Source organism: Phaseolus vulgaris, chromosome 8 (assembly GCF_051622355.1).
Source record: "Phaseolus vulgaris cultivar YP4 chromosome 8, ASM5162235v1, whole genome shotgun sequence".
Lineage (NCBI taxonomy): Eukaryota > Viridiplantae > Streptophyta > Magnoliopsida > Fabales > Fabaceae > Phaseolus > Phaseolus vulgaris.
In genome coordinates this window covers 7,360,583-7,384,868 of record NC_143505.1, presented here as the reverse complement: position 1 = coordinate 7,384,868, position 24,286 = coordinate 7,360,583, and the positions used below count along the sequence as shown (strand labels likewise).

Below are 24,286 nucleotides of genomic sequence, written 5' to 3'. Positions count from 1 at the left end.
AAAGTTCAAAAACAAAATAGTATACATCTGTATTTTTTTTATTTGGGTTATTTAATTTTTTCACCTCTTACACAATAAAATAAAAAATTTCAAATTTATTTTCTAGACCAAAAATACAACAAAGGAGTATTAAAAGGAAGTATAAAATATAAAATATTGAAGGGTTGTTCTTATCAATAAATTAATTTATAATTTTTTATTTAACTTAAAAAATATAATATAATTTTAGTTGTTAAAAGAGTGTGAAAGAGGGAGTAAGAAGTGCAGTGGTGTGTGTCATTTTTCTGTTTGTTTTCCAGTCCGCACAGAGAACAACCAAAGTAGTCTTCGCCGCCATTCTATACTCTCACTGCAGTTACCTTCTTCCCATTTCTCTTCTAAGATTTCTCTCCAAACGCCACCGTTTTACTCTCCCCATTCGGATCTTCTTCTCCGCTCTGTCCAACCATGGCTACACTCAAGACCCTTTCCTTCAGAGCTGCCACCTTCCCCGATTGCCCCTCCAATGTCACCAATTATACAAACACTAGGTTCATTTTCTTCGTCAATTCTAATTATTATTTTCTTTATTTTGTCGTTTTCGGATTTCGATTTATTATTGATGTATTGATTTCTGAAATCTGAATAACACAAGTGTTGTTTGTGTGTGGCCGTTGTTGCTGGTCAGGTTGTTCGTTATTGGATTATGTGTTAACTTTGCGTTATTAGGTTTGATTCGCGGTTTGATGGTTTTTTTCTTAAAGGTTTTCTGAAGTGAGAAAGCGTTTAAGGGGCATGCATGGGCGAGGGATATTCGCATTTGGATTTGACTGGGTTAATTGAGTTAGTGAGAGACACTTGATTTTGAATCAACACCGGATTGAGTTGCCCTTTACACTTTTGTGTGTAGTGGGTTTAAATATATTGTGTCGTTTTGTGTGTTTTAGTGGCATAAAAACTGTGATGAGTTTTAAAAGCCTTGCTTGATACCTTGTTCAAAGCATTCTATCTTTGTGTTCAGTTCTGATTGTCCTGTCTTTTTTATTTATTTTTACCATCGGTTGTCACCCTCAAAGGAGTTCTTTTATTTCTAGCATCATCCTCTTGGAGACTTGCACTTATTTCATTTCTTGATGTTTGTTGTTGTGTTGTGCTGAGAGGGGAAAGAAATGAGAGACGTATGTTGGATTATGTGTGTCAACTACAGAGCGGATAATATTATTTATATATTAGGACTTAAAGAATCAAAATTAATATAAGGATTTACAATTACAGTGCATAATAATACTGAAGATGAAATCAGCACTGGATTTATCTTTCAAGTCGTGTAATATGTTCTGTTTTTGAGCATTTATATGTATTACATAAATTATTTAGTTTGTATTTATAGCATTCATAGTAGTGACCGTACCATTAGATTATTGTGTTTCTACAATCAGCCTTTTAGTCTAGCCATATGTGCTAATGATTGATTATTATGAGGAGCAGAATGAGTTTTACAGAAGTAAGTTTCGGTAATGAAATGGGAGTTTCTTATTCTCCTCTTTCACGTTCGATTTCTTGAAAGTGTTGTCCTTTTCTAATTGTAAACTTGACTAAAGTTATGCCTCATGGTTACCTCTTTCCAGTTCTTCATGGGCAATAATGTTTCTTTATTTGGCATAATGAAAATAGTAAAATGATAAACTGGAGTGGAAAGGACTCTGTACATTCATCCATAAGTGTGTTCTATGTCTCTGCCTCCTTACTTTTGAGTCAGCTTTTTACTTTTTAATCTGATTTTTATTCTTTTCAATTTCAAATCAGTATTCTGTTTGTTTTTGTTAGTTGCAATATGGTTTTCTCTGTCATATGCATGTATGTATGACTGTCTGTATTGGTGCCGATTACGGTGTTGAAAAATACCACTCTTTCCAAACTTTGTTACGTTTGATGTTAAATATTTTCTATATTGATCAGGAACTCAAACTGGAAGCCTCCACAAGCAGCTGTGAAACCTAGTTTGCACCTCCCGATGCGCAGCTTTGAGTTGAAAAATAGGTGGGTTTGAAATTTACTGTTCTAAATCCATTCATTCTTCTACTAAATTATATATACATTTTGTTTTCATCTTTTCATCTGAGACTTTTTTTTTTTTCCTATTATGTGTACATGTGTGTATTGTCTAAATTAGGTGGGAACTGTAGGATGCATGCTCTGGGTAGGATTTCTGGACGAGACACAGATGATGTGATGCATTAGAGCTTTAAGCAATGTTCTCTCTCTCTAATTTACACTTTGAACTTAATTTGCACTTTTTTCACTTAACTAGGGTTTTATGTCATCTAGATACTAGATATGTATCTTTGAACTGAATTTTTTTATATCTATTTACACAGCAATATATATTTTTATAGTGAAACTATATTCGTACATATTTTAGTGTAATATAAATTTATTCTTTATGGGTTTCTAGTTTCATTGCTGCTTATTTGGGCTATTGGTTTTGATTACATTACATGTCTGGATTACAATAATTTGCACAAATGAAGCTATGTGTATTGCATTTACAGGACTTCCCCAGAGGAAATAAAGTGTCTGAGGTTGATAACTGCCATCAAAACTCCATACCTACCTGATGGGCGATTTGATCTTGAAGCATATGATGACTTGGTGAATGTGCAGATTGGACAAGGGGTGGAAGGTGTTATTGTTGGTGGAACAACTGGTGAAGGCCAATTAATGAGCTGGGAGGAGCACATAATGCTCATTGCTCATACAGTTAACTGTTTTGGTGGGAAAATTAAGGTTATTGGAAATACTGGAAGCAACTCCACCAGGGAAGCAATTCATGCCACGGAGCAGGGTTTTGCTGTTGGAATGCATGCTGCCCTTCACATAAACCCTTACTATGGAAAAACCTCCTTGGATGGCATGGTTGCTCACTTTCAAAGTGTGCTTTCGATGGGACCCACAATAATCTATAATGTGCCTTCACGGACTGGTCAAGACATTCCTCCTCATGTAATTCAAACCTTAGCTGAAAGTGTTAACTTGGCTGGTGTCAAGGAGTGTGTGGGAAATGATCGGATCAAGCTGTATACAGACAATGAAATTGTTGTGTGGAGTGGGAATGACGATCAATGCCATGATGCTAGGTGGGGTTATGGGGCCACTGGAGTTATATCTGTTGCAAGCAACCTGGTTCCTGGTTTAATGCGGGAACTAATGTTTGGTGGTGTAAATCCTACACTAAATTCTAAGCTCTTACCTCTGATTGACTGGCTTTTCCACATGCCAAACCCCATTGGGTTGAACACTGCTCTTGCTCAACTTGGGGTTGTCAGGCCCGTTTTCAGGCTACCATTTGTACCTCTTCCTGTGGAGAAAAGGATAGAATTTGCCAATATAGTGAAGGCAATTGGCCGAGAGCATTTTGTTGGAAGTAAAGATGTTGAGGTTCTTGATGACGAAGACTTTTTCTTGGTCAGTCGTTATTAAGTTACCTTGTAGGTTTATTATATCCTTTCTAGGGGTTTTCCAAACTTCAAATCATGATGAGTCTGTTGTAGTGAATTGAAGTGATTACCTGGTTTGGTTTCTTTTGACTGACTACTTTGTAGTTAGAAACTGGTTCAAATTTGTTCTGAAGTTTGAATTTAAGTGCTACTGCATATTGTATTAATCATGTTTTGAACCCTTTACTGACACTAACTCACGTATGTAACTATATAACTCATATCTCTGCTTAGATTGTGAAAGTTGAATATCAAAGCAGTGAAACATCACAACGATGAACCAATCCCAAAATTTTCACCCGTATTCCTCTGTGTGACAGTTTGGCCTATTTTTAGAATATATTTATCATATATAAACGCACACCTGGAGATGTGACTGTTGCTTTCCCAAGAATCCCATCATAAAAGATATGGAGGAGGTAGTGAATGAAGAACATTTCTTTGTTTTATATTCTCCTCCATAGTTTTCTGTGTTAGATGCAACTTCTATTATTATGAATTTGTTTGGACAATTTTTTCAACAAACTTTCAAAAAATGAAATGATTTTTTCAATAAGGTAAAATTAATTTATACAGTTAATTATTTAAAAGTTCTTATACATAAATTGTTAGTGTTAATTTAACTAATTTTAATTTTTGGGGAAATTTCTCTATTTTATGGAAAGTTTGTATGAAAAGACTCTACATCAATATAGTTTTGCCAATTATAAATTCTAGTCTGGTTCAATAATCTGTAAACGAGCACTAGAAACATATCCGTAGGAATGTTAGTTATGAATGATACTAGATCATGAATCTCTTTTTTGCCAGTACTAACTGTGTTTTGCTATTGATAACAAACTAAGCATATGCCATGTGCTGATTGTGAGTGCATAAATTAAAATAATCCTAACTTATTTATCTTTGCACTACTCTTAGATAACAATATCATTACAAAGACATGTATACTGTTAAATGACCCAATGAATGCAATAGTTACCCAATTGAAAAATGTTGTGATTTTATTACTACAATATATATTTAACAACGAATTCATTAGCTTGATCAAATACTTATGACAGGAAAAAGCTAGGACACTATTAACTATTCAGTATCCCCTACTCTAAACATGCCATCAGGAAAACTAACAAGTGAGGAATTTAAAAAACTAACACAACGTTGCACAATTCTATATTCTATGTAATGCTTACAATTGACATATTACCTATTTATCTTTATTACACCACTCTAAACTTATTGCTAGAAAATTAATTAATTTAACCTCCAAGGCTCCAACTAAGATGCAATAAAAAACAAAAAGAAGAGGAAGCAAAGTCAACAAGATATAGGCTAACATCAGAAAAGGATCATTGACACAGACCCTTTGATTTCTCCTACTCTCGCCACACTAATAAACTGTATATATAAATTATCTAATAGCTAGTTATTGTTGGTATTATTGGTCTGTTCTGAAAGCTTCTTTTGGAGCTGCGACAATAAGGCCTGATTCTCTTTGTGCAGAAGCATGGCTTGCTTCCTCAACTTCTCATTTTCCTCTATGATTGTTTGATTCTCCATGTACAATTTCAAGTTTTTCATCTGAATTTCTGCTTTCACCACAACCATCCTTTTCCTCTGTCTTGCTTCTTTCAAGTGTGCCCTCCTTCTGCATCATCATCGTACAACAAGCCAATGTTACAACACAGACAAAACACATGCAACAAAACAGCAAAAAGACATGGTAGAAAACTACTACAATATGGAACAGTACCTGTTGAGCAGACCCAACCGAAGGTGCCTGTGGTGTCTCTTAGATGTCCATGGACGAGGAAGTGCCAAAAAGAGAGGGCCACAAAGGATCTGTTTTGAAGAGAAAGAGCACATGCTGTTTCCCTTCTAAAAGCCAAGGTCTCTTCGGAGAAGAAGAGCTATAAGCTTGAGAATAAAGTTCACTTCCAAAACAGAATAATAAATAAACAAAAAATGGGATTGTGAGGTGTAACAAATAGGCTAGAAGGGGCTTTTATAGGTGAGAAGAACTTGGTAGGAAACTACTAGGGTGAAAGAAAAGTGTTATAATATAGCTGTGATCTTGTGTTTGTATGAGAGAGAGAAGGAGAGAGAGAGAGAGAGACTTTTATAGCAATGATGGCACAAGGACTCATGATTACAAAGGGCAGCAATAGATGAGGGAAAGCAGAAGGGGATGAAGAAAAATGACTCTCTTCTTTCTAGGCCTTTTTGATTGCTTTGGTTCAGAGTCTAACTTGGGGTCGTGGGTAACATTGAGAAATTGAGAAGGATGGGGGGCACTTAGAAAAAGCACCGTACCCATTCTATAAGTTGAGTTACACTTTTTGGAATAGTTTAGAAGTTTCCCATTCAGTTTGTAAGACAGTTTAGGTCCTCTCACTCTTTCCATGGGATCTTCAAAGCAGAAAAAATAGTCATAAAAGTCATGTGGGTTGTAATCAAATTAGTTGTGCTAATTATGGTAGAATAGAAGATAAGTGTGACATCACATTCAAAATGGGTAACATGCATTTATTCCAGGTTCATTTAAAATGGGCCAATGTGTGGTTGCTTGTAGTTTCCGCAGTTATTGTTGCTGCTAGCCCTGTGGTTCCCCACTTCCTTCAGGTAGTCCCATGTACCACAAGTGCCACACTCACACATGCAAAACTTAACCGCCAAGCCCTGTCTCTAAAACAAAACCAACATTTGGTTATTCCACAGTAAAAATATTCCAAAGATAATCCAGGGTGAAAAAATATTCACTTCATCATGTCAACTGAACTTTTGTGATGCAGATAGCATCAATTATCACCAAACTTCTTCATCAGAAAGTTTAACAGTTGCATATTCAGAAATTCAGGGTGTAACTTCAAGATTATTGATATAATTAAAACAACTTGTGACAGTTGATCCAAGTATTTATGTTATCAGGTTTGTGGGTTTGAGAGGATGAAAATGTGGATTAGATTTAGATGATGGACACTATTCATACATATGGTCCTACGTAGATGAAAACTGATTACTTTATTTACTACACAATGAATACTTGGTTTTGATATGGCCAAATATAATACTTGTCAACAACCAATTGTTTCAGGTAAAAGATCTCCAATACTGCATAATTTGATATCAGGATCATCCTAAGAAATGTGTATTCTTTATTACAGAAAATTTATGATTTTTTTTGGGATAGATATTTACGACTACTTATATTATTTACAAAAACTCTTTAATAAAATTTAGTTTCTATGTGTGTGGTAGATTCTCAATTGCATTTCTGTTAGTAAGAACTTATTTCAATAGTATCTGTGTATGTCTTAGTCTTTTTTTGTTTCATCTTTGTTATCATAAATTGACAGTTGCCTCTTCTGTGTAGTTTTAATTTAGTTGTTATATATACATACACACACATATATATATATATTAACATACTCTTAATTTAATTTCTATACATGCAATGCAAAGCTGTAGAGGCAATAGTGAACAAAGAAAGAGTGGTTTGATTTTGACTGGTAAAAGGCATTGCTAAAACATGCAGCAGAAAAATTTACAGTAACATGTCTAGTTGTCTCTTTAAGCCATAAATAATGAGACCTATTTAATTTTAGTTGTCAATGTTACTCTACCTCCACTTTGTATCCAATAGTAAATCCATATACATTGTTCGAAGTGATCTCTCACTTAAATGAATATAAATTTTTTGGTACACAATTTTTGACTTATAAATAGAATATAAGAAAAATCATGATTGAGAAATGCATTGGTCTCTAACTAAATTATTTTTTTGAATTTGTCAACTTTATTAACAGCCTTTGTCTTGACCTTATAATTTTTTACATCAAATGACATGTTTACCTTTGATAAGGAGTTTCCATAGCAGAATATCCTTACTTTGTAGCACAAAGATTCCACCAGAAAGGGTAAACATTAACACAGAATGTGTTAAGTAAATGAACAAAACAGTTATTGAGCATCTTAGCATTCCCTTAAGAATATATGCCCTATTAAATTTTGTCACAAATTTATACATATATATATTGTTAATAACTTTTAAATTGTATCTAAATGAATGCATTTTGGTTTTTTAAACTTGGTTTTACGAGAAAGACATATATATTCTTTGAAAAGAGTGAAAATTTGAAAACTTGCTGAAGGTGAAAGATGTAAAATAAAACAAGTATTTTCCTTTGTCATGTATTGATTAGATTAATGTAGCCTTTGCATCTTTCAATTTTTAGGTTTATAGTATTGAATGGAACATTGCATTTATACTTATATGCAATTAGGTCAACCCTATTCCACTAGAAGGTATTGGGAGAAGAAGCACTGTGTTTGGTAATCAACATCACAAAAACTTTGTAAGATAAATAAAAACATTATCTTATTGGCCTAAATAATCAATTAACATAGCTTTGTCTTACCTTTGATTAGAGTTATTAGGTTATTCTTTCACACTCAATTTTCTTGTACCATTGCAAATGAATAGTTGCTTTCGACTTTCTTACCATGAATAGTGAGAAAATTGAAAAATGTCTAAGAGCCTCCATTGTTTTGTGTTCATCCTTTGATAATCATTTCGACCGAAAGAGATCACAGGAATTTTGAAAACCAACAACAACTTGGTCTGAACCTCTCACAGTGGAAGTTGACGGATCATTTGTTTATACCATTGATTTGTCAACACTACACATTTTGTTTTTGTTTTGTTCATTTCAACGTTTTCTTCATTCCATTAGATTAAAGCATTATCTTATCAAATACCCATGACATTAAATTGAAATCAATAACAAACATAAACATGCATCAAATATCAAAGCTTCATTTTTTTTTTAATTCATGAATACCCACTTTAAGAATACTTAACAACAAACCTATTATATTCTATTTATGTAAGCAATATATTGTCAAAAGTTGTTATTTGTTTCATATAATTAATGGGTAAGACTTGATGAAGTTTTTTCGTTTCGAAAGTAGAGCCAAAACAACATTTTCTAACCCTCCTTCTCCTCGTTCACATTGTAGATTTGTCTTTGCGTGTTAAGATTGTATTCAACAATGAACATTTTCATTGTGCTTAACCTTCGAAAACACAACCAAAATGTTTGTTTATTTTGATTATGCATACACCTTATTAGATACGTAATCATAATTAATGAAGTAATTGGATTTGGAGAAACAAAATGCGACAAATTAGATATGTGGGTCAAAAAGAGCAATTACATGACATAAGTTATTTTATTATTATTAGTAGTATATAATAATGAAAAGAATTGGGTATTCGTGTTACTTTTGAGGCACCAATCCAATTCGAACTCGAAAAGAAGAGAGTCACATGGGGTGGCACGTGAGAGTCACGTGTTGCTTAGAAGGAGCCAAGGTAGAATGAGTGTTGGATTGAGGTAATGAGGATATGGAAGGGTTAAGTAGTCAATGTGGTTAGGTCCCTTATTTTGTCCCTTTTCTTCATGTAATTGAGTACCAAAGCCATGCTCATTTATTTGGAAAATGAACCCCATTTTGGCTTCATCTTCTTCCTCATCATCATGACCACCATGCCTCCTTCTCACATATTCATTGGAGGGTTTTTTGTTTATATATCATCATGCTATGTAGTGGAAGCTAGTATATATCTTGTCCAACTTTGGCTCACCATTTCACATGTCCACCTTATTAGGTGTGACTCAAAAATTTGTGACTATATGGTAATTTTTGCCTACTACACATGATGATTTAACCAAGATGGTAAAATGAATAGATTGTTTTGCACACAAATATTAGGGTCCTAGATTTAGGATGAAACTCATCAATGAGAGACATAGGTGGATATTGATGTAGCTAGGAAAGTGAAGTGTGAGAGTAGGGCAAAGCGTGTGGGGTTATTTTGATCTTTGAGTTAAAGGAAGTCATTTTCATTTAGTAGTGAAGCAAGAAAGAAAAAGCAAAGGGTGGGGAGAAAAGTAATTTGCATGACTTTATATTGTGAAAGTGATTTATATCTATTTTCATGGTAGTGTAAATTTATGAATAAACTATTACATGTTTGATCTTTACCAAAGATGGGTTATTCTTGAGCCCCTCATCATACCCTTTTGAACAAGGATGGTGTAGCTATTTGATGAGGACAAGGACCACAACCCCTCACTCATTTCTTCTATTACTACCTCCAAAATACTTGCACTACGTGAGGAACTAGTCAACTTTGATATCAAAAACCCTACCCATTTTCAACACCATCTTATACCCTATGTTTTTTTTTTTCCATTACTTTATATCACTACAACTTATCTATATTTCTTTTATTTTATTTTAGACAAGATTCTAAATTTTGGGTGCTTGTGACATGTGTCATTTTAGATTAGTTGGCCATATTATTTTGAAGGTTTGTTTTCCTCTAATTAATAGGAACACAACATTTTTCAAATCATTTACTCACATCAAATATTGTAAATCCAAAAAAACAAAAGTAAAGAAAAAGTGGTAACTTTGCTTGATTAATTGATTGCAATCCCCACCTATCCACTCATTTCTCTCACCAAAAATACTCTTTTTTTTTCATCCCAATTTCACTTAAGTAAAACCACAGACCCAATTAAATTATAGTTTGGGTTTGATAAAGTAATATTGCATGGGGGGAATGCATAGAAAATAATAAAACATAGTTGAATAAATCAGAAGTTGAAGTGAGTAGAAGGTGTAGTTTCACATGCACTATCTGTTTGCTCATTCATCTCTCACCATCAATAAATATATATATAAAATGAGTGTGTGTGTGGTCCACCTCACCATCACAATTTCCCTTACATTCAAATTAGAAATCTATGATCTTACTCTCTGCCACTCAATTATCCAGTGGCATTGATTGCCTTCAAAATTGGTACACATCCTCATCATCATCAACATCACTCAGCTTCCTTCGTCTTCTATTACCATCATCATCATCTTCACATTTTTAAACGTGTACAATTATAGCTCTATGAATTCAATCCATTTTCCTCCAGATTGTTACAGAGACTGGACTCTCTCATGCACCACAGTATCTGCCATTACCTTACAACAATTGTTTTTTCTAACAAATTTGGAAGTATTATAGGGAATCTTAATGTGCATTATCTAACCTTAGATAACACATTGTTGGAACAAAATGTTGAATCTGTGTGTCACATGCTTAATAACTATGCTTATTATTGTATCAGATTTGTTAACACCCTGATATGATATATTCTCCTTCACACAGCAGAATTTTGTCAAGAACTAGATGTTGATGATACTCAACTGTTTGGAACATCCTATCGGCTTAACATGTGATTTGATGATAACAAAAGTTTCTTTTTTTTTCATTTAACATCTGTTGGTGATTTAATATCACTTTCTTTTGAGAATTTTTAATGTTGGTTCTGAATAAATTGTTATATGCACATCACACGTCACTAACGTTATCTACATATAATTTTTATATGATAAAACTATGAGGTATATTCAAGCAGAGATATTTTGGCATATATTTCAAACGTGCAAATCACGAGGCCCGTGTTCTAGGTTGTCCTTTTGATTTGACATTAACATCGTTGCTAAAGTGTTATCAGATAAGGGATTGTGATCCTCTGGGAGTCTAAAACAGCTTTAGAACACGAATATTTGGTAAATTTACGTGTTTAATTTATCTTAATGCAGAGTATTCAAAATATGACTAAGAAATGGAACACTTAATTTAAAACTTTACAGGATCAAAATACTCATATTTGAGCACTTAAAGTCTCATGCACCTTAGCCATTGATCTAAATTAAAGAAAGTTTTATATTTCAACAAGCGATTTAATAGTGAGGAAATGCATTCTAATGGTCTCCCCTAACATAACAAATACTAAGTTCTTCCCATTTTTTTGCCCCTTTCAAGATTTCCTTTCTATCATTTTTCTCCCTAAACACATCTTTTGTTTCTATTTTTTATCTTCCTACACAACGAATCCATTCCACCACTTCTATTTCCTTCCTAATACCATACAATGAACAAATTTTATGATAAAGTTTAATTTCATGATGGTCATATTACATTTTTTAATACTACAAACATATCCATATAATACATTTTATAATGATAATGACAATATTGTTACGCAAAGTGGTGAAATATTAGCATTTATGATTATACTGAGCGAACCAGAGTTACAGATTCCAAGCACACAAGGCAATTTTTTCAGGAAACAACTGAGTCAAATTCAACAGACTGATACTTTTAAGATGCTTGGAACATGATAGTAAGTATCGCTATACACGGTTCGTGTCTCAACCCCCATGATACGAATCATTGGAAAATTCGTTACACTTCTAAATCGGTATTGTATCGCACTCGAAATCGCGTGAATCGCAATTCTGACAAGAATCACAGCCTGAATATGTCTGAAACCAAATTCGGATCTCACTCCAAAATATGTCGGGTCATGACCCGATTAGAAAAAATCTTAATCTGTTTTTTTTTTAAATGCATGAACTATGCTGGAAGAGATGCATACTAGTTCATGTTTTTCCCTTCAATCAGTCCGTGCTCTACCTTATTTGGATTGCCATGAATGGTTTCATATAGCAAAAAGAGAGGATCTTCTATGAAAGCAAAATCCACCTCTCCTTAGCTCTAAGGACTTTATTTTGCCTTTTCCTCACTATATTTTTTAAATGTATTTGAATCTATCGATTCACGATATGAAATATAAGATCTCGCATACATAATTTGCATCACGATTCAACTGCCATGCTTGAAAGACAAAAGTTAAATGGTGTCCTTTCCCTAGATAGACTACTTGAAGCATGTATTAACTAGAAACTTCATACCTTTTTATCACAGTATTTGCATTTAATGAAGCAAGATGGCATTTAATAATTTTTCAATAATTTTTCAATAATTAACTGCATTTTAAAATGCCTTAAATATAATAATTACAAAGAAAGGGTGGAGGGAGCTAGGCAAATTGCAAAAAAATACAGGAGATTCCTTCAGTATCTATACAACTTACATACCCGAATATCTCTGTACAATCCCCAACTATGCAAAAAAAAATAAAAATCAATCTTCTTGGGTGGCTTCATCATCTTCATCCATGGTATCATCTTGCTTTTGATCCTCCTCATCATGGTCACTAGCCTGAGTTTCGTCATCAGATATAGATCCACCCTTTGCATCGGCTATGTTATCAATGCTAGTGTTGCTACAACTCTCTGTATCTGAGTCAGATGAACCGCCTCCATCTGCCCTCTCTTGGTCACAATCGTATGCAGAACCTCCAAATTGCTCCCTCAAATCAGGAGCAACAATGCCAATCATCTCACTTAGTGCTCGTCGTTCATTTTGTCTGGCAACTGCAGCATCAGAAAGAGTATTCTGACTCTCAGCCACCACGACATTAGAATCATGCAATGCTCTTGAACCTTCATTACTATCTCTGCTTCTTAGGGATTCATTTTCTTCATGCACGGAAGGGGCTGTACTGCAAGCCCAACTACCAGCGACTTCAGAAGTTAAAAGGTCTGATGTTCTGATTGTGCCATCAACTTCTGTATCCTCAATGGTCTTTTGAGTGTCCGAAGGATTATTTGATTGATAGTGATGTAAACCTTCACGAGAAGGTACTTGAGCAAGCTCCTCAGTTTCTTGTACATTGTTATCATCATCATCATCAATTTGCATTGTGTCCCCACCTAAACACTTGTTCAAATCAATAATCCGTTCAGTTTCAAGAACTTTTTCAGTGCCAACAACAGCATCTTCCTCCACCATACTTCCTGTGCCAATACCATCAATGTTACAACCAAAGCCGCCTCTGACACTAGGGTCATGGTCAGCACTGGTGAATTCTGCCTCTTGGGTATTTTGGCATTCTTCACTTCTTATATCACAGTCATGCTTCTCAGTGACACTTGCCTCATTGCTTGATGTTTCAACGTGATCTGTGTTGAGCTTTTGTGCAGAAGTAGTTGAACCTGCCTTGGCATCATTTTCACTATGATATCCATTAATTTCTTTTTCTCTGCCCAAGATTCCACCAATGACTCCATCCATTTCTACAGAAGTATTCTCATAATTTTCTTCATCTTCTAGAGTTCTTTGCATAGATTTCAATTGTTCCTGTTGCTTAGCAAACAATACTTGTATCTCTTCAGTAGTGGAATAAAATGCTCGAAGCTGTGTTTCCCTGCAAGGCATCACAGAGCTTCAGCTGCAAAATCTAGAAATCTACAATCATTACGAAGAATGCAAGAGGTATACATGATGCATTACCAAAGCATAAATGTCAAAACAGACTTCATATACCATGATTTGGTAGTACATTAACCAGCTAGGACTTGTAACATTCAACTGAAATCAAAATCAATATGAATGACAAGGCGTACTTATGGACACCAGTATCTACATTTTCAATAGAAATAACGTTGCTGAGTAGTATATATTCAAATCAAAGTAACACAATAAACCACAAAATTCCTTCTTCTGCAATCACAGTCATCGATTTAGTCACAAACATTCTTGTACAGACATTCTCTATAGAGATGTCAATAGAAAAAGGTTTATAAGCAACAAATACTTATCTTTTAAACAAGGTTCCCTAAACTTTTGGATACTCCTACTCTTGCTGAACATGTTTGTACATCCATTTTATCTCATTTTATTTTTAGATCAGTTTAAAAGTTAGTTAAGATCCATCAGGGTAATGTTTATAAAATCCTAGTATACATGATCCTTATGAAGATTTTATTAGAAGTGTTAGAACTCCTATCTAATTTATTCTGCACAAAGAATAGTTATTATACACAAATGTCCTCTGATATTCTATGCCAGTAAGTGTAGTCTACGTTGGGGATTCTACCTACTTTTTCAAATCACAAATGTCCAATGATTATAATCAACATCAAATCTAGTCTTACCGAAGCATTAGTCTTTCCCTAGCACATTTTAACCTCCGCCTTTCAAAATCAAGATCTCTCATTGCAGCATTTATCTCAAGCTCAAGAACAGAAACTTTAGCCCAAGCTTCTTCTCGAGCTGCCTGCTAACAACATCAACAAAAACCTCGGCTTCAAATAAGGAAACTTGACCCGCAGGAAAAAAAATTATCTTAAAGAAAGACGATACGATATAGAACCAAAAAATAAACCAATCAGAAAGCCAAACAGCATATAAACTATAAGTTTTTCTTCCTTCTTTGGATAAAGAGCAGCATCAGTAATAGTCAGTTAAAGTCACGGTGTTTGTTATACCAATAAATCATGCAGCCTCATCTAAATAACATTAGCATGGCACCTGAATGTAAAGAGATATCATTCCCATAAAAACAACTTTGTATTCACTTATGTGCTTCACATATATCTACCTTTTCACTCTCAAGCTCTTTCCTTAATCTTCTTGTTTCGTGTTGTTCAAGTTCTACTTTCTGCTCCATGAATTAAAATTTATTTTCAGCTTGATATCAAGCAAAACATGATAAAGTAACACAATAATCTAAATAAAATTATCTGATCACCTTCATTTCATTTTCAGTGGCTAGTTTCTCTTCATGTACTTGGGTTTCCAATTGGCGAACTTTATTATCAGAGACAACCAATTTTTGCCTGGTATCCTCCTGCAACAGAAAAGGAATATAAAGAGGAGATTTATATACGAAGTGTAAGTGCAAAATGTTCTTCATCTAACAGGAGCAAAATTGAAACAATACCAGCTTGGACCTCAAGGTTTCTGCCAGCACAGACATTTCTCTCTCTGACTCCTACAACATACATTGAGAAAGAATGTGAGCTCCTAATAGTAGAAAGGGAGCAGTTTCTTACCAATTTAGCATCAAAACTTTCAAACCTGTAGCTTATTTATTGCTTCTTGTAGCTCTCTTTCTCTTCTTAAGGCAGCATCTGAGAGTCGTTTTAATTCCTCTTCGGCCTCAGACTGGGCTCTATGAACGGCAGCTTTTAGATCAGCTGCAGCCTTTTCTCTCTCTTCTTTTCGTTGAGTCCGTTCATCATCTAATTGTTCCTTCAGCTCAGCTATGTTTACCTTTTGACTACACGAGGACAGAGAGAGAGAGAGTTACTAGACTGTCAGAATAAATAATACTACTTTTAGAATTTAGATTCATTGTACGCATAATAGATTACTATGACAGGAATAACTAAGGGAAACCATATCTGTATTGTCAATTCACTAGGTAACATAAAAGACCAATCAACCAAGGAACAGCTGAAACTATATCCATATGAACCACTTAAAGTCTACAACACTTAAAAGAAATATTAAAACAAAATGAAATTATTAAATACAGAAGTACAGAAGAATTAAATAATTCATACCTACTTATTATAGAATTTGCTTCAGCACATGACTGTGTAGAAGCACTAAGCCTTTCATTAAGGTCTTCCAGGGCATGTCTTAGTTCAGCAGATGCTTTGTTGAGATCCCCCAATTCCTTCTGTTTGAGATCGACAGTTTGCTGTAATTCTTTTAATTGGTCAAGGTAACATTTCGCAACCGAGTCTTTGACTGATTTTATTTCCTACACAATATGAATCATAAAGTAGATAAGACATTGTAAATTACAAATTATGTGAATAACTAAGGTGAAGTCTAGATCAAACATTTCTTTCAGAATCGACAAAATGCAGAGATAGTTGATGTACATCACATCTGAATTTCTTTTAGATAAGGAAAAGTCAAAGAGTGAAAAATTCAGTGGCATAGATAGATAGAGTATCATGAATAAAGTTGGAGAGGGTGTGTGTGTGTGTGTGTGTGTGGGGGGGGGGGGGGGGGGGGGGGGGGGGTGAAGTAAATAAAATTGTGAGAAAGAGAAAATGAGGGCACGTGATGAATTCTGGGTTTGAATCATGCAACAGAACACATTTTTTTTGTGAGATCATAAATACAAAGGACAGTTACAAAAATACACAATTACTTAAGTAACACGCAATCTGTTCTATTTATATTATTATTATTATTATAAGTACATTATTTCTAACACTCCCCCTCAACAAAAGAGCATAAAAATCATATATGCCAAGCTTGCTACATATATAACTAACTGGGGGATCTCTCAATGATTTCATGGAAACATTTGCCAATTTGATCATATGAATTAACAAAATAGTGGGATGTCTACTGATATCTAATAAAATTACAGTCAATGTCAATCCTTTTCTGGAATCTATATTTGAGGCAATAAGTGATGCTGCGTAGTTATCACAAATAAGAATCTAAATCACTGTTTCTTTGAGTAACTATTTGAGCAAGATAAGCTCACATGGCTTAATGTTCCACTTCTGCACTCTATCCTACAATCACATCTTGTTTCTTGCTTTTCCAGGAAATTAGATTCCACGGTGAAGATACAGGAATCCAAAGTGGGGCCTCTTGTAAGTGGGAGAGCCTCCCCATTCTACATCTGAAATCCCCACAATTTAAGCATAACTTTGCCTTTATACAAGAGGACATTTTCTTGGAGCTTATTTACTTATCTCAATTCAAATTTGCACGGTAATGAACTCTAAATGAATTAAGAGAAAATGACCTACAATACTAACTGCAAAAGAAATATCTAGACAAGTGATAGTGAAATAATTTAATTTTCCAACCAAGTTGTTGTTATCTCTTTGGAGTAGAAAATGGCTCCTCCTAACATGGCATAAGTTTAGCATTTCGATCCCTAGCGCCAACGAATTTGGCCTTTATCAGTCCTGATTCCTCAAAAATATCCATAACCTACTTCCTCTAAGAAATCATAATATCATTCTTGGAACTTACTACTCTATCCACATTCAGTACCAAAGTTTCAATGATACATAACACAGATGTTCCTTCTCATCACTGTCTGTAGTGCCAATGATACCAGTGTATATAATCAAGTAATAAGTGCATCTTGCAAGTGAGTGGTGATAGAAGACTAAGGATTTATTTAGAAAATTTTCTTTATAAGCACTTCTATAAGAAAAATAAGAAGGGATAAAATGATAAGAGCTTCTCCATAAACTAAAATTAGTTTATGCACAAGTTAAAAATAAAAATTTAGAGAAACTATATGAGAAAGCTTCTATAGATTAGCTTAAGGAGAAACTTTTTTTTCTTTCCTAAGAAGTGTTAATGGAAAAGTTCATCAAAATAGGCCCTAAGTAACCTGCCTAATGCTGAATCATACCAAACTGCTGAGCCAGAGCTGAATATGCCAAACCATTCCCTACAGCGTGTTAAAAATTATAAGGTTATATAGGATTACCCAACCTTGAGTTTTTATAACAAACAAGACGTAAGAATGCTTTTGATGACAAAGGCTAATATTTTCCATGTACAACAAAATGGCTAATTGCTTTTTCGAGTAGAGAACAAATTTATGGGCCATAGTCAACTTCATCTGTCAACTAGCTTTAAACTTCATCTGCTGCATTGTTTATTCGATAATAAGACACTTAAGCAAGATAAGCTACTCTGCATATCTACCAAGTTTGAAGGTCATATGTTTATCCAAAATAAACAAAAAGATAAAGTTTTCCAACTCTAGTATCTCAAAGAACATGACTAACACAAAAGCAAAAATAGACAAGAGCGTTCTAAAGAAATCCACAACAATATATTTTCAAGCATGGGGATTTCTAAGTTACTTCACCATTTGGGAAATGTGACACAAGTTTCATATCCGAAAGGAATGAGGATGGGTATGGATCTTTTACTTCAGGGATGGAGACAAGTTAGACCCACACCCACTCAGTTGCCATCCCTAGTAGAACCATGATTGTCAATGGCATCAAACAATGCTGAAATTGTAGAATCACATTTTGGAGTATCCAAAACATGCTACAAAAATTTATTGAACATTGCAGTTTGATGAGTCAATTGTTGCAATGGCAACAGTAGACAAAATACAATTTGAGCCGGCACCATTTGAGTGTGTCGCAAAAAACCTATCTTAAAGATGAAACAATGTCTTTTAAGGCTGTTTTAGGGGTAAATTTGGGAATTTGTCCCCCCCCTTTGGATCAGATTTGAAACCCTACTTTCTCTGCCAATTGCATGGAAACTGTTCTGGAGTAGCATCACCCATTGTTCACCTTTTCAACTAACTTCCTTAGCATTTCCAGGATATTTGTGCCAACTTTTTACCATCTGCAACTGTTGTAACCTCTTTTTTGCACAGTTTCTGATCATCCTTAAGACCTCTACCGCCATTTTTTTGGCAATCCTATCATTGAATCTGGCCAACAATTACCTTTGCTTCCTTGCTCTGTTTCATCCAGTGTTCAGATTTTTAATCTCTCTGAAACAGATTTTTCATCTGTCTTATTATGCTCCCTTCTATGTTTTACCCTTCAATTTTCTTATTCTAATTGGTTAGACAAGCAGACATCCCACTATGTGCTACAGTGTTTTCAGGGTCAGACACTGCCTGTATTTGGGATTGACAACAATGGTTAGAAAGCAAGGAGCCCAAACAAATGTAGATGGAGGCTGGGCAAGCACAACAGTGGAAATGTAGACTCAGATAGAATGCTAAGAAAGAAAATAAGTGTGATGAATTATGTGTTTGACTCACATCACACGAGATCATGAATAAAAGGATAATTATCAGTGGCTTAATTATCATAACTATATAACATAACCTGCCCATTTTATGTCATTTCTAAAATTAAGGATTAAGTTTAAAATATTTTTAGAGGAACCTCAGCTTAATCTAGGTGTTGTCCCAGTAAGTTCAACAAAGACTACATACACTTTCATGGTGTTCAACAGCTGCACGGTTGTCACTCCGCAAAGTATCAATTGTAACCACCTGATTCTCCAATTGCTTTCTCAATTCCTGTCAAGAAGATTGGGTCCAATTAAAGAAAGAAAAGAAGTTTACAAAACTAGCTAATATGCAATCCTTCTAAATTATCACACCATGTTTGATCTTTGAAGACTTCGAAAATCATCTAGAGATATGGGACCCTCAGGAGCACCGATGCCTAAACCTTTCAATCTCTTGTTTTCAGAAATAAAATCCTCTACACATTAAAGAAAATAGGATGGAAGACAGAACAAAAGCAAAATGTATTAGAAACTGAAATAAAAGTAAACATCAAATCAATACATTATATATCTTAATCTATCAATAAAATATTAGGTATTTTGCAAAGAGTTTATCATATGTATAGGAAATTATGAATGTCAGCACACACATAACTTCAAATCAACATAAATTTAGAAGCTTGATTCTACTTACACAAAAATCAGGTAAAATTCAAGAATGACAAAAAAAGGTTAATAAATGAACTGCTGCTCATTATTACAATACCTGCTTTTCGTTTAACAACTGCATTATCTGGCATGGGGCTAGACACAAGCACATCTCGATATACAAAAGCAAATGCCAGATCTGCATGATAAGACCAAATTATAATAATTTGATATAGAACAAAATACAGAAGGCAATAGATACTCTCAAAAGCAGCAATTTCTCAAATTTATAACAAATAATTACAGTAGTCGTCCAACTTTAAAATAAAGGTTCACAAGCAAAAGTAGAAATAACAGAAGTTGTCGTACACTAAATAAAAATATTTATAAGGGACAATTGTTTTATTTTATATATTTTCACAAATACAAATGAAATTACAAAAAAGATAATTAATCACGATAATATTAACTTTTTCAGTGACATTTTTGCAACCAAATAGCACTTAAACATACATTTGCTCAAATATTTTTTAAAATTTGTATACACTTGTCACAATTAAAGGAAATGAAAAGAAAAGATAATAGGAAATAGAGATCAAAACCATATCATTGACCAATAAAAAAATCAATTCTACAACAGTGAGAAAAGGCAGAATAAAAATAAAATATTAAGCTATTGTAAGGAATTCAAAATTATCATACCATGCTGTGGAGGAGCAGCAAATGATATAATATCACCATGGCAGACTTTCACTGCAGCACCATTCTTTTTCAATTTTTCCCAGTTTAGGTAAGTTCCATTTGTGCTGAATAAAACAAAAATCAGAATATGAAGAAGAAAGGGAAAAAAACTCTTTAATTCCTATTAAATGATGGGAGGACCTCAAGTTCTAAAAAGAATTCAATACCTTGTATCTTTCAAGAGTATTGATGTGGCATTCTCCATATTTTCATTAGTAACCTTCATCCTGTATATTTGGCAATGATTTGCACTAACAGAATTGGAATCAATCTGGAAACGCACATCCTCTACCAATCGCCCAAAGCAGTGTTCATCGGCACTTAATATAATGTTGATTCCCTGTTGCAACCGTTTATGAAAAAACATTCAAAGAGAAATGAACAGTTAAACCAAAAAAAAATGAAAATAAAAGTGCCAATAGCATTGGTCATAGTGAAAACGAGTAGGAATTAACTACCATGCACAATTTGATTAGAAAGTTTATAAACTTGAAATCACGGACGTTTGTGGGTCTGGGTCAATTACTAAAATTGAAATACCACTAATTGAATTGTACCTAATTGCCTAACCTATTTTTTAACAAGTAGTTTGGATGATGAGTAGTAGATTTTTAGTTGACTATTATAAAGGAGCAACAAACGCATCCCTCATCTCGTGAGGGCTGGCCGTTTGGGGTGGGAAGATATACTGGGAAGATATACGCAGCCTAACTCAGACAAGTAGAGAAATTATTCAATGATTTGTCCACCCATGACCTTTAAATCAAAAGGCAGCAACCTTACCATTGTGACAAGGCTCACCCTCATACAGGAGCAACAGAATTTCCACTAAAATTGACAATATATTATATAGGACATCAACAAACAGCTCGGTCTAAACAAAGTAACAAAAATTCCTTAAGATAACCTTTGTTTCATGTTTTCACCATGTCCCTTTATACGGTTTTCAGCGATCGACACAACCAACACCTTAAAGGAATCAATCTAGATCACATTTACCCAAAAATAATGAACAATAGGGTCAATTCCCCAATATTATGGTTATAAAAAAACAAGTCAACAACATATACATATTAACCTCACCTTCAATTATAATAACAAAAATTGAATTAGTGCAACCATTCTACATTCTAAAATCATAAATCATTAAATAAAAAGGGATAAAATGACATTTTATTAGCAAAAGTTAACCTGTAAATTCATGTTTTTCATTTAAGAGGGGTTTTCCCAATTCCTTTCTTTTTAGCAAAGGTAATGGCATTCCAAAGCAACATTGCATGTGCATTTTTCTCACATGCAATAACAACATAAAAACCTCAAGAAAACCTTTAAAACCACTTCAACGTTGTCTTCCTAAAATATGCATTCTAAAGTTTTGTTTGGTTCCGAGTATAGGCATCGTGCCCGTAAAACTACTACTCCGTATTCCACAACAACAAATATTAATTATTTCATTCATCCATCTCAATAATACAAACAAATATCTGTCCTTTATGTTTTAATAAAACAAAGACTTTTGACAAAATATTAGTCGCCAATTCACACAAGTACAAAAGCTCGGTTTACCGGGTTTGAATTTCTTAAACAAGACGTTGCGTTAAAGACTTTTAGATGGAAGAAAACAAAACATGATGGGAAAGAAGAAGCTGATCAATCACTTTCCCCCGAAATATTTATCAGCAAAATCAGTGAATACTTTAAACCAACAACATATAATCACGAAGAAAACTTAGCATTCATATTCAATAATCCTCGAACTCAATAATCTTGAGTTAAATTAGAGGCAAAACAACACAACAAAACACTGGAAGCTCGTATATAATAAATTTTTGGAAGAAGAAAAACAGGAAACTGGGGAAACCTGGTGCCTTTTGCGGGCATTGTTGGAGATGGCAGTGAGAACACCCCAAACGCGAGGATCGGAGTTGTGAAGAGACTGCGAGGCAATGTTAGAGGCAACGGAAACAATGCGCGCTCTAGGGCTCAAACTCGGCGAACAATGGTCACCACCATTGTTGCCTCTGGACGCTGACGACGGGGTCTCTACTTTCGTCTCTTCCATGGCCGCGTGGAAACCCTAATTAACTGCTACTTCCTGAATCGAAATGAACTGAATTGAATTTCTTGGTGTTCTTCACCACTGGGAAGTGTAAAGAGAGTGAAGTGCAGCGAAGAGAATGGTGAGGGTTTCCCTTTTGATGACTCACTCACTCTCATCAAAAACACAAACAACAAGCTTCCCCTGAAAGCTTTGCAATTTTTCTTTTCTACTATTACCATTTAACTGTTATTTTTAAAATTCTATTTTTTCTTTTTTTTTATATTTTATCAGATATTTTTTAGTTATAAGTTCGTGTCGTGTGATATATATATTATTGAATAATCTTACATACAAAATACAGTTTGGTTCGATTTGAACTGAATTGATTTTTAAAATAAAATCTGAAATTTGATTTAATTCAATTAAAAATATTTTTTAATTTTTGTATTCGTTTAGTTTTTATTTATTAATTTGATTTTAATATTTAAAAATGGTAAAGAATTAAATATATGCATACATATTTATTGGCGGGTTTTTGACCATTATGGGGTTATTTTTTTTTGTTTTTTACTAAAATGGGATCCGTTTAAAAAAAATTACAAATTTAGGCAAGTCGTGCCAATTCGGCACGACTTAATATGCACAAATCGTCCCAATTAGACACGACTATGCCATGTCATACCGTCCTGTCATACTGAAGTCGTGTCAACTTGACACGACTTCTGTCCTGTCATAATGAAGTCGTGCCAACTTGGCACCACTTCGGTCACGTCATAATTTTGTTTTTTTTTTAATTTTATTGTTTATATATTGGGTAGTAAGTTATGTAATGTTAAAAATGAATTTGATACATAATTTTCTAAGAGTATTAGTTTTAAGAAAAAAAAAATGGATAATCGTGTATGGATCATGTTTGAATTGAGTGAATAAATGCATAGATAAAGAAAATGAATGTTCTAAGAGTATTATGAATGAATAAATACATAGATAAAGAAAACGAATGTTCTAAGAGTGTTATGAGTGAATAAATGCATAGAAAAAAAATTTATGATGTGGCAGAAGTCGTGTCAAGTTGGCACGACTTCAGTATGACAGGGCAGAAGTCGTGTCTAATTAGGACAATTTGTGCATATGAAGTCGTGCCTAATTGGCACGACTTACCTAAATTTGTAATTTTTTTAAAACTGACCCCATTTTGATAAAAAAACAAAAAAAATAACCTCATCATGGTAAAAAAACTCACACATACATATAAATAAATAATGTTATATGAATATAAACATTTATTCTTGAATTACACATTATAATCTATCAAATCCATGTGTGTAAGTTGCAGAGGCTCTTGTTGCACAGAGTTCATATTCCATGATCTTGATCTCCATACCAACGTTAATCTCTTCAAACAATATTTCCCATGCAAGAACCCTGTGACCATTACTATCTCATGCAACTCAACCACCACAAGTAAGACGTAAAACATGCACTTGACGTGCCACCACGAGTCAGAAAAAAGAAGAGACACCAAAGAAGCCAAGGAAAATGAGCCAAATGCTGCCATGGCAATGCTTAACTGAGAAGCATATGAGGGTAAAAACAGACATGCCCTGAAGGCTAAATAGTACCCTAATATGCCACAGACACAAGCTTTTGCTGTCAAAGGGTGCAGTTGGAAGGGGGAAGTTGTGGCACCTGAAGTTTGAACTTGGAGGAAGCACAAGAGTGTTGGAAGTGTAAATGCATAAATTTTGTGGCGTTGTTTGGTGAAGGAATTGTGAGCAAGGTTGCATGTAACTGAGAGAGGAGTTGTTAGGTTGAAGGTTTGCTGGTGAATGTAGAAGGTGGCTCTCCTATGTGAGG

The 24,286-nt window shown here is 34.1% G+C and overlaps 3 protein-coding genes across 9 annotated transcripts; 1 reads left to right on the top strand and 2 right to left on the bottom strand.

Moving 5' to 3' along the window:
• The first annotated feature begins 242 nt into the window (after positions 1-242).
• On the top strand, positions 243-3,643 carry DHDPS2 (dihydrodipicolinate synthase). The gene is made up of 3 exons (XM_068628866.2): positions 243-530; positions 1,939-2,019; positions 2,532-3,643. Exons 1-3 carry the CDS (start codon positions 448-450, stop codon positions 3,457-3,459), a joined length of 1,092 nt encoding a protein of 363 aa, XP_068484967.1. The 5' UTR covers positions 243-447; the 3' UTR covers positions 3,460-3,643.
• A 971-nt stretch (positions 3,644-4,614) lies between these two features.
• ZPR1 (binding protein) lies at positions 4,615-5,477 on the bottom strand. Its single transcript, XM_068628867.2, has 2 exons — positions 5,227-5,477; positions 4,615-5,121 (listed from the first exon to the last, which is right to left on the bottom strand). Exons 1-2 carry the CDS (start codon positions 5,337-5,339, stop codon positions 4,896-4,898), a joined length of 339 nt encoding a protein of 112 aa, XP_068484968.2. The 5' UTR covers positions 5,340-5,477; the 3' UTR covers positions 4,615-4,895.
• A 6,840-nt stretch (positions 5,478-12,317) lies between these two features.
• LOC137824474 (SMAD/FHA domain-containing protein) lies at positions 12,318-22,657 on the bottom strand. Of its 7 annotated transcripts, none has more exons than XR_016515056.1 (14): positions 22,250-22,641; positions 20,556-20,728; positions 20,350-20,453; positions 19,766-19,846; positions 19,372-19,475; positions 19,202-19,288; positions 15,798-16,000; positions 15,310-15,511; positions 15,173-15,223; positions 14,981-15,079; positions 14,831-14,890; positions 14,385-14,509; positions 13,741-13,818; positions 13,558-13,654 (listed from the first exon to the last, which is right to left on the bottom strand). XR_016515056.1 is itself a non-coding variant. In XM_068630127.2 (13 exons), the coding sequence occupies exons 1-13, from the start codon at positions 22,448-22,450 to the stop codon at positions 12,529-12,531; spliced, it is 2,613 nt and encodes an 870-aa protein (XP_068486228.1). In that variant the 5' UTR covers positions 22,451-22,657; the 3' UTR covers positions 12,318-12,528. The 7 variants fall into 7 exon arrangements, 5 of the variants coding, with proteins under 5 accessions (XP_068486228.1, XP_068486227.1, XP_068486229.1 ...); XR_016515057.1 differs by having other exon boundaries at positions 14,385-14,506; XM_068630127.2 differs by lacking the exon at positions 13,741-13,818 and having other exon boundaries at positions 12,318-13,654; positions 14,385-14,506; positions 22,250-22,657.
• Positions 22,658-24,286: the final 1,629 nt, after the last annotated feature.

What these genes read in the sequence shown, in the direction of transcription:
- DHDPS2 (XM_068628866.2), top strand. Translation starts at nt 448, where the DNA reads ATGGCTACACTCAAGACCCTTTCCTTCAGAGCTGCCACCTTCCCCGAT. An exon ending in ACCAATTATACAAACACTAG is followed by an intron (nt 531 to 1,938) that starts GTTCATTTTCTT and finishes TATATTGATCAG; the next exon opens with GAACTCAAACTGGAAGCCTC. An exon ending in AGCTTTGAGTTGAAAAATAG is followed by an intron (nt 2,020 to 2,531) that starts GTGGGTTTGAAA and finishes TTGCATTTACAG; the next exon opens with GACTTCCCCAGAGGAAATAA.
- ZPR1 (XM_068628867.2), bottom strand. Translation starts at nt 5,339, where the DNA reads ATGTGCTCTTTCTCTTCAAAACAGATCCTTTGTGGCCCTCTCTTTTTG. An exon ending in CGGTTGGGTCTGCTCAACAG is followed by an intron (nt 5,122 to 5,226) that starts GTACTGTTCCAT and finishes ATGATGATGCAG; the next exon opens with AAGGAGGGCACACTTGAAAG.
- LOC137824474 (XM_068630126.2), bottom strand. Translation starts at nt 22,450, where the DNA reads ATGGAAGAGACGAAAGTAGAGACCCCGTCGTCAGCGTCCAGAGGCAAC. An exon ending in ATGCCCGCAAAAGGCACCAG is followed by an intron (nt 20,729 to 22,249) that starts GTTTCCCCAGTT and finishes CGGTTGCAACAG; the next exon opens with GGAATCAACATTATATTAAG. An exon ending in AAGAGCTTGAGAGTGAAAAG is followed by an intron (nt 14,510 to 14,830) that starts GTAGATATATGT and finishes TGATGTTGTTAG; the next exon opens with CAGGCAGCTCGAGAAGAAGC.